We start from the raw sequence: 8,183 nt of genomic DNA, 5'->3' as shown, positions 1-8,183 counted from the left end.
GTGGACCTGGGGGTGGGGGTGGGGTGGGAAAGCAGTGTCCTTTCTATCCCTTTCCTCCCCCATAGGAGGAGGCTGAAGGGAAGGGAGAGAAGAGGTATTGCAAAGCTGAGAAGGGAAAGAGGGCATGCTATGTACAGGCATGGACAAGGAATCTCGATACCTTCAAGTAGCACTCAGGTCACTCTCCAGCCACTGGAGTGGGAATTGCATTCAAAGCTAGTGATAAGAAAATTGACCCCTGGCCTGGGCTAGTTCTCCCCACCTCCCTCCCACTTCCCCAAGGCAGCCCAGCTCTGAAAGGGGTCAGGGACAGGAACATTTTCCTGAAAACCAGTGGGTTTGTTTGTTTGGTTTTTTTTTTTTTTTTTTTTTTTTGCATTTTAGAAAAAGTTGCCAGTGTCCAGTGAACATCAAGTTGGGTGCACATTGAGTAGGGTGAGTGTGGGGGTATTGCTGTGGTAGACTCTGGGCTGGCGGGGGCAGAGCCTAGGAACAGGGAAGGTGCTGCTTAAGGATCTGTCGTGTCTGTGGTGTTAATCTGTCTGGGAAGCGAACTTTGAATTCGACAATGAGATCTCCCCGCTGGGTGGGCACCTTGGGGAAAGGAAGGCCCTCCCCACGGAGTCTCTTCACGGTGCCTGGCTTGATGACATCATTGCAGGGCAAAGGGATCACTCGGCCATCAATGGTGGGAATGTTCACGGTACAGCCACACAGCGCCTGGGGAAAATGAGGCAGAGAGTAATGAAAGGTGAGGTAGAGTGACTGGGAAGAAAGAAAAAGATTAAAGTGGGGAAAGAATGTCTCTATCTTTCCCCCTCATCACACATGCAACCTGACCAAGGCCATACCTCCTTGAGGCTAATCAGGGCACTGTAGAGCACGTTGGTACCATCTCGGCGGAAGTGTGCATGGGGCTTGTCTTTGAGCACAAAGACTATGTCTGCAGGGATGTTGTCAGGTGTGGCATCACCCTCTTTGGGGAAAGTGATCTTGGTGCCTTCCTTCCAGCCACGCTTGATGACAATGTGCAGGATCTTGTCCTCAGTGCGCACAGTTCGCCCATCAGGGTTGAGGCGCCGCCTTGTAATCTTCATACGCTTGGTGGAGCCATGGTAGATCTCCTCCAGGGACACCCGCAGCTCATGCACCACCGGTGGGTCCTGCACCTTGCGCCGAGGGTACAGTGGTTCTGGAGCTCGCCTTGGACCCCTACTCAGCCCATTGAAGCCAAAGCGGCCGAAGGCGCCAAATGGGTCCTCATCATCATCCACATCCATGTCATCTGGATCAAAACCACTGAAGGGTCGAGTGGAGCGAGTGCTGGCAAAGAAGATATCGAAGGGGTTGGAGCCACCAAAGAAGGAGGCAAAGGTGGCATGGGGGTCTCCATGGAAGGTGTAGTGAAAGGAGCCACTGGAGCCACCTGATGAACCACCGCCGGTCTTCAGGCCTGGAGGGAGGAGAAGTTAGGGACAGTGTAGCTGGTCCAGGCCCCACCCCAGTCTCCTCTCCCTGCCCTCTAGCTCCCAACTCATGGGCCTAGAAAAAGAAGAAATCTTTAACTTCTAAAGAGAGGGCTGCCTTAATAGAGTAAGAAATGTCTCTGGTGAGATTAATTTTTGCTCTTAATTATATGTTTAATAAAGCACAGGTTGAGGTTTAAAGAGGCTGAGTTATCCAACAGGTGGAAAAGCTAAGACTAGAAGCCTTAGAGGATGTGACTTCCAGTCCTGTAATCTCTCTCAGGTACCAATGGCCCAAATATATCTCACAGAGCCTGGGGTCACATTAAAAGTAACATCTGGCTCCAAAGTTTTTGTTTATCTCCAAAGACACACAGGGCAAGAGGCAATTGGACAAGATTTGACCACACGGGGGGTTAGTAAGTGACCTGTCCCAAATAAGGTGAGGATACAATTCAGGAGGAAGCCCACTGTCACTCTGCTTCTAGCATAGTTTCTTCTTTCCCTGACTTCGGACCAAATGGGAAATGAGGGCCCCCCAAAGCAAGAAAGCTCATTAGCTTGGAGACAAGGGGCAATTCTCTAGAAAAAGTTCTCAAATGCTTTGTTCCGACATTCAGGGCTCGCAGTGTTGCACAACTCCAGGGGACGCCATTCACACATTGGATAGACAGACTATAATGGGAATGAAGCTCCTTGGAGTTATATAACACCAAATCCTGTATCTCATACTTAATGTCGGAGCAGCCAAAATGCATGAATGAGCTGGCACACTGTGGGTGGTGACCCCAGCTGCTCTCTCTGAAGTCAGGTCCTCTCTAAGGGGCTCAGGTTCCTGGTGGCAGCCTTACTGGAGGGATGGTAGTGATGGTAGTGGGGAAAAGAGTGGGCATAGGAAGGGGTGGGCATAGGAAGGAGTGAGAATTGATCTAGAATATGTAGACTTAGGGTGGGGCCCAAGCTAGAGGAAGGGACTCCTGTTTGAGTCCTTTCTTTTATCTAGAATTTCAATTGGCTGTGGAAGGCTGAGTCTACATTAGCCTCTTATTTCCAGGACCACAAGGGCAGATTTGGATTTCATTAGAGAGGCCAAGTGGCAGGCTATTCAGAGACTCCTGGCGGCTGCCTTTTCACCCCTTCCTTAAGACTCAGGGTCTGTTCTTTCCTGTTGTTGAGGTCTGATTATCAGGTGAGTTCAAGAAGCTTGGCAGAGCTCAGTGAGAGAGGGAGGTTGGGCTGGTGACAAAAGGAAGGGGTAATTTCTCTGCAGGGATTCCTGCTCTACCACCACCACCCCCTTTTCAAGCCAGGAACAACTTGTCCTCAGCCAGGGCTGAGCATGGAGTCTGTGTGCACAACTGTTCTGTCTGGGTGTTGGGGAGGAGGCAGGGCGGACAGAAATATAACCCACATTTCTAAGCCTGCTTTTCCCTCCCCAGGCTCTGGATGTCTCTTTAAGGTTCTGCTGCATCCTCAGGGGCCCTCCGGGAATGTAGATCTGCATTAGAATCCAGTGTCTGGGCCTAGGGGCTGAGCTTGGCCCTTCACTAGGCTTGGTCATGCAGGAGGGGTGAAGTTTCCAGGTAGCTCTCTCAGCTCCCACCTTTTTCCTCAACAAAGGTGAGGCCGAGTGGAAGAATGAGTGCAGTTCCTAGAGAGGTCACACGGTGGCACAGTATCTGCACAGCTTCCCCCTTTCCCTACCTCTACTTCCCCCATCCCTCCATCCTAGAGGAAAAAAAATCTTAGCTGAGAGAACACTGGGGATTCCAGAAGACGTCTGGTGATTCTGGAAGTTGGCAAGTTTAGTAGGTGAGCCAGAAAACATGGAAGAAACTAGTGGCGTGGAGAATGAGAAGAGGGCTGGGAGGACTGGGGTGCTTAGAGGGTAACGGCACGGAACACACAGCAAGGAGGAGCAGAGGAAAAGAACATTCTTTTGAGTGCCTACCCTGTATCAGGTATGGTGCACATGGTTAGCCTATATAACTTGAGGCAACAGTGGAGAAAGTATGGAGGACAATGTAAAAGAAAGGTAAATGCAGTCAGGGGGGAAGGACAGTTCCTCCTGGGAAGGAGAGTCCTCAGCTGTGACTATGTCTCTTAATATAGCCTGACAGGTGCCTGTGGCTGGCGGGTGGCAGGCAGCCCTGAGGGGCAGGCCCAGAATTAGCAGCTACATCATGCCAGTGGGATGTGCTGGGAGGGGCCGCCCTCTCAGAGGCTTTATTTGGGCCTTTCCTGCCACCCTGTGTGTGGCCACCAGCTACCCCAGGAACAGGGCAAGATGCCAGCAGCAGTGTCCCTGCCACCCGTGGATCCCTGCCACTTCCTCAGGGAGCAAAGCTCCCCTCTGTTCTGGTGGCCAGAAGTGGGCAGGGAGGGAGCAGAGAAGGGAATGACCATCTCTTTAACTCAGTGCTTCAGTGGTTAATTCCCAGGCTGCTTAAGGGTCAAACTTTTATGCTGATGAATGTAAATGCTCTGTCCTTCCAGAACCATATACTCCCTTTCTCTAACCTTCCCCATCAGCCAATGAAGCAGCAGGGACTTCAGGCAGGACTAATAAGGTTGGGAGGGAAAAACAGGAGGGGGAAGGCCTCTGATTCTAAGTTCAAACCTCTCTAAGGCCTGAACTGAAGCAGGGAGAGGGGTGGAGAGGGGCAGAGAGAGGTGGGGAGAACTATGGTAAGCCAGCAGGGTGGTAGGTGGTCTCTTCTCTCCTCTGGGTGTCAGTGTTAGGAACAAGTGCCTCCTTCACCCCTTCCTCAGTCTCCAGTTCCCTGCTATGGGAACTGGGTCACCCAGGACCCCAGACAAGGACAGGGGCCCAATATCAGGTTAGAGCACTGCTCTCTTACCTTCTTCCCCATACTGGTCATACAGGCCTCGTTTCTTAGGGTCACTTAGCACATCATAGGCCTCTGCAATTTCCTTAAACTTCTCCTCAGCGTTGGGTTCTTTGTTCTTGTCTGGGTGGTACTTCAAGGCCATTTTCCGATAGGCTTTCTTGATTTCATCCTCGTTGGCTCCCGACGGGATCCCAAGAATCTTGTAATAATCCTTTCCCATTACAGCCACTGGGCCAGCACTGGTCTCCTTGTTTCTGAAAGAAATCCAGGGCCAATCCTTGATGCCTCTGTTCCCTTCTGCCCCAGCCCTGCTGCTGATGATCCTGCAATCCCTAAAAGTCACTGTGTAACTTTCAGCAGGTCATGCCTTTTCTGTGGGCCTCTGTCTCCCCATCAGAAAATGAAAGTTTTGACTAGATGATCTCTTCCAGCTCTGACATTGTAGGATTTGGTGATTCTTTCCTCAGTTCCTGGGTTTTCCCAGCAGGAAGCTGGGGGCTGTGGCCCACTTCTTGGAGCTAGGCTAAGACCCACGTCCTTGGGCCAGACTGAGGATCCCCAAAAGGCCCTGCTGAGTGAGGTAGCACCATGGACTGACAGACCCATGCACAGAAGCTGGCGAAGATCAATGTACTGGGTGAGGTCACCTGAGTATCGTGGTCTCCTACGCCATGCCTCAGGCATGGTGCCCAGGCTAAGGGCAGCTGGGGCAGTGGCCTACGACTGGGGACTGGCCTGGGTCTTTGGCCAGCTGTCCTGGCCAACCAGGCTGAGTCAGGGAGTGGGTGCCTGGAGTCCTCTCTGCCACTGGAGACCCCAGGCCTCCCTGCCCCCATCCCCAGACTATGCTAATTCTCACATGTGACTCAGGTCACAGGATGACTCACAGCCTTTGGAAACTGCCATTTCTAACTCCCTCATTAGTAGGGGGTGACACTGTCCTTTCCTCAACCAGGGCAACAGCTCCCTTTACTCATTTCCCAGTGTCTACACACAAAACTGTGTGTGAAGACATGTCTGTGCCACCTAAGCACCAATATCAGTGAACAAAAACATCCTGGTGGCAGGGCCTTTTTAAACCTTAGTTGTTAGGGGACAATTGGGCACTAACCACCATTTCCTTAATACCTTCCCTACCAGTCCCTCCGTCTCTCCCGCCCAGTGGTTTAGGATCTGGCCCAGTGCCAGGCCCACACTCCTCTGAGTCCCTTCTAAGCTGGATGCAGGGGCATTTGTTATGTGAGGGAGAAATACAAGGCTCTAGTTCTTCCATGCTATTTTCCCACCACCCATGTCTCTGTGGTGTATATGAAAGGAAGGGGACTTCTTTGTATCTAGAGCTATTTGGGAGAATGGCCAGAAGCCATTCTCCAGCCCTTCTGAGATTTGGCCAACCCCTGCCAAAGCCCAGAAAACCAGTCTTTCTAGCAATGTCCTGGGCTGGCAGCTACAGCTAAGGCCTGCTTTTCTGCCTCTGCCTACTTCAGTGAGGGGTACAGGGTTTCCTGGCAGGAATGAGGGCTGTAATTGGTAAAAGGAGGCCTCAAAGCTCCAGGTAGGTAGGGACAATGGCCCTACCTCCTGCCCCCACAGGGCCCGTAGCAGGTGGCTGAGTTGACTCATGGCTCTGGGAGTCACCTCACTCTGACGAAGAGAAGGCTCCAAAAAGGCAGGTCCTCCTCTTCTCCCCCTACCAGCATGTCATGACTGGTGGGGGAGGCTGGGGATGGAGGAGGCAGAGAAGAAAGAGCATCTGGGGGAGGGCAGCCATTTTCGGAAGCAGCAGTAAAAGCCGTCTGAGAGGGAGCTGGGGGTGGTCTGCCATCTCTGCCTCGGCCCACACCTTCTTTCCCCTAGGACGGGAAGGAACCCTAGCACACCAAGAGGGTGCCCCCAAAGAACTGTAGCAGCTTCTAGGCAGAGGGCAAATGAAAGACTTGCCAATTCTCCCACCCTCCTCTTGCTGTCCCTGCATTACCTCTTCATCCAGCCAAGCTTCCTCCCGGGCACCCACCTGCTAGCTGTTCTAGACCTGTAATACACTTGCCTCCACAGACATAGGGCAATCTCTTTCAGGAATTGCCTTTTTCTTCCTTCTTTCCTCCCTCCCTCCCCTACCCACAAGCCACGTGTTGGAATGACAAAGGAGCCCCATGGCATGGCACTGCCTTTGATGGAGAAGAATGGAGAGGATGTTAATGCAGAGGCAGGAATGAAAAATGAGGAGAAACGGCAAGGGGACTGGTATAGGGAGGGGAGATTGTTGGTAGAGAAAATGAAGTATTGATGGATGGGGACGAGGTAGAAATGGAAATGGCTGAGGTAGAAGATGGGTTGCCAGTGGTTGAAGGAGGGATGTAGAGTGAAAATACTGGAGATGTTTGTGGAGAATGGGTAGATGCCGGAAGGGTTTGGTACAGGAGATGAATGATAAGGGGGACACTTCATTCAGATGTAGGGGTGAGGTAGGAGGCTGTTGTACGTAATGGGGATGAGATGAGGATGAGATGGAGGAAGCAAGTGGCAATGGTGGGGGGTGTGATGTGGAGAAACTGACTTGGTATGGTATGAGTGCCATTCTCCGGAGGGACTTACCGAAACTTCACAAACCCATTCAGCGTCCACGCTCGAAGTTTTAAGGGCTCCAGCTGAATTTTAAACATCAAGCTGGCTAAGAAGTCTTCTCCCCAGAAGTGTGGGAAGCTCCGGAAAGCTCCTCGGGCCTGTAGTGGGGTTGCTGCTGGGGATGGGCAGGAGAGCACTGTGCGCTTAAACATGCCCAGCCCAGCCCCTCACCTCTGATGGCTCCACTGGAGCCTGCTTGGAAAGCTGCCGCTTTGGAAGTCACCTCCTCGGGTTCTCAGAGGCACTTGCCCATCAAGGCCTGTCCAGTGCAGCAGGAGCTGGACCTGATCCCCAGGTGTGGAGAGTGAAGTGATAGGGTCCAGAGGCCACCTGCTCTCAGGTGCAGCAATGTCTGGCTGATTGTGAATGGCTGTATGACAGTGTGACAGTAAGGCTGGCAGTGCGAGCGTGTGCTATGAGTGGCAGCGTGTGTACCTATGACAGGTGTGATTGTCTGTGAGGGCCTGAGAGGCACTGAGCTCCTCTCGCCTCTCTCTCCCCCTCCCCGGGGAGGACCCGACCCTAAGCCCCAAGAACCTACTCAATGAAGTCACTGATGGGGAGTCTCCTCCCTCATAGATAGGAGGGGAGGGGCGGGGCAGAGCCGAGCCCCGCTGGGACAAAAGGCGTGGCGAGGAGGGGAGGAGAGAGGAGAGGAAGAGGGGAGAGGAGGAGAGAGGAGGGGGCCTGGGCGGAGGAGGGTGGTCGGTGATGTCACCCGTGCTGGCTGGATGGTCCGGCTCAGAACCTCCTCCGCCCGGTGGAACCCAACCCGACCCGGCTCGACCGACCCTCCCTCGGCTCAAACGCTGACTGCCCCCAGTAAGAGGGTCGCGGACAACGAATGCCTTGCAGAGTCCAAGTCCCCGCACCCCTACGGCAGAACAGCCGATGGATCCTCAGTGTCCCAACCCCCTGACACCAGGACCCTACGCTTCGCGACGCCCACACTCCCAGGACCCCCGAATCCTAGCTCGGCTCCCTCACCGGTGAGGAGCGGCGGGTGCCTCCTCGGTCCGTCAGACAGCCGCTGCCCCCTCCCCCAGCTCCGGCTCCGCCGCCTCCACTCTGGACAGGAGTCGCCTGCCCGCCGGCCGCAGAAAGCGGGCCCGGGAACCCGCCCCCACGGCTCCCGCCTCCGCGCTGCCCATTGCTCCGTCTGACTGTCACTCAGCTGAACCTCTGTTGTAATTGGACAGCTTTCTACAAGTGGCTTAGTGATAGCCGCCCATTCTCCACC

At 53.6% G+C, this 8,183-nt stretch overlaps 1 protein-coding gene across 2 annotated transcripts; it reads right to left on the bottom strand.

The window, feature by feature from the left end:
- Window positions 1–338: 338 nt before the first annotated feature.
- Window positions 339–8,066, bottom strand: DNAJB5 (DnaJ heat shock protein family (Hsp40) member B5). 2 transcript variants are annotated; one of them, XM_024560098.3, is made up of 4 exons: window positions 7,931–8,066; window positions 4,328–4,572; window positions 852–1,453; window positions 339–720 (listed from the first exon to the last, which is right to left on the bottom strand). In XM_024560098.3, the coding sequence occupies exons 2-4, from the start codon at window positions 4,536–4,538 to the stop codon at window positions 487–489; spliced, it is 1,047 nt and encodes a 348-aa protein (XP_024415866.1). In that variant the 5' UTR covers window positions 4,539–4,572; window positions 7,931–8,066; the 3' UTR covers window positions 339–486. The 2 variants fall into 2 exon arrangements, with proteins under 2 accessions (XP_024415866.1, XP_045051223.1); XM_045195288.2 differs by lacking the exon at window positions 7,931–8,066 and adding an exon at window positions 6,914–7,110.
- Between the last annotated feature and the right edge of the window lie 117 nt (window positions 8,067–8,183).

Source organism: Desmodus rotundus, unplaced genomic scaffold (genome assembly GCF_022682495.2).
Source record: "Desmodus rotundus isolate HL8 unplaced genomic scaffold, HLdesRot8A.1 manual_scaffold_354, whole genome shotgun sequence".
In the NCBI taxonomy this organism is placed as follows: Eukaryota; Metazoa; Chordata; class Mammalia; order Chiroptera; family Phyllostomidae; genus Desmodus; species Desmodus rotundus.
The sequence above is the reverse complement of the archived record's forward strand: the minus strand, read 5'-3'. Positions and strand labels throughout refer to the sequence as shown.

Coding starts and splice junctions, on each gene's coding strand:
- DNAJB5 (XM_045195288.2), bottom strand. CDS start 7,095: ATGTTTAAGCGCACAGTGCTCTCCTGCCCATCCCCAGCAGCAACCCCA. Junction 4,573..6,913: donor AATGGGTTTGTGAAGTTTCG/GTAAGTCCCTCC, acceptor GATTTCTTTCAG/AAACAAGGAGACCAGTGCTG. Junction 1,454..4,327: donor TGACCAGTATGGGGAAGAAG/GTAAGAGAGCAG, acceptor TCCTCCCTCCAG/GCCTGAAGACCGGCGGTGGT.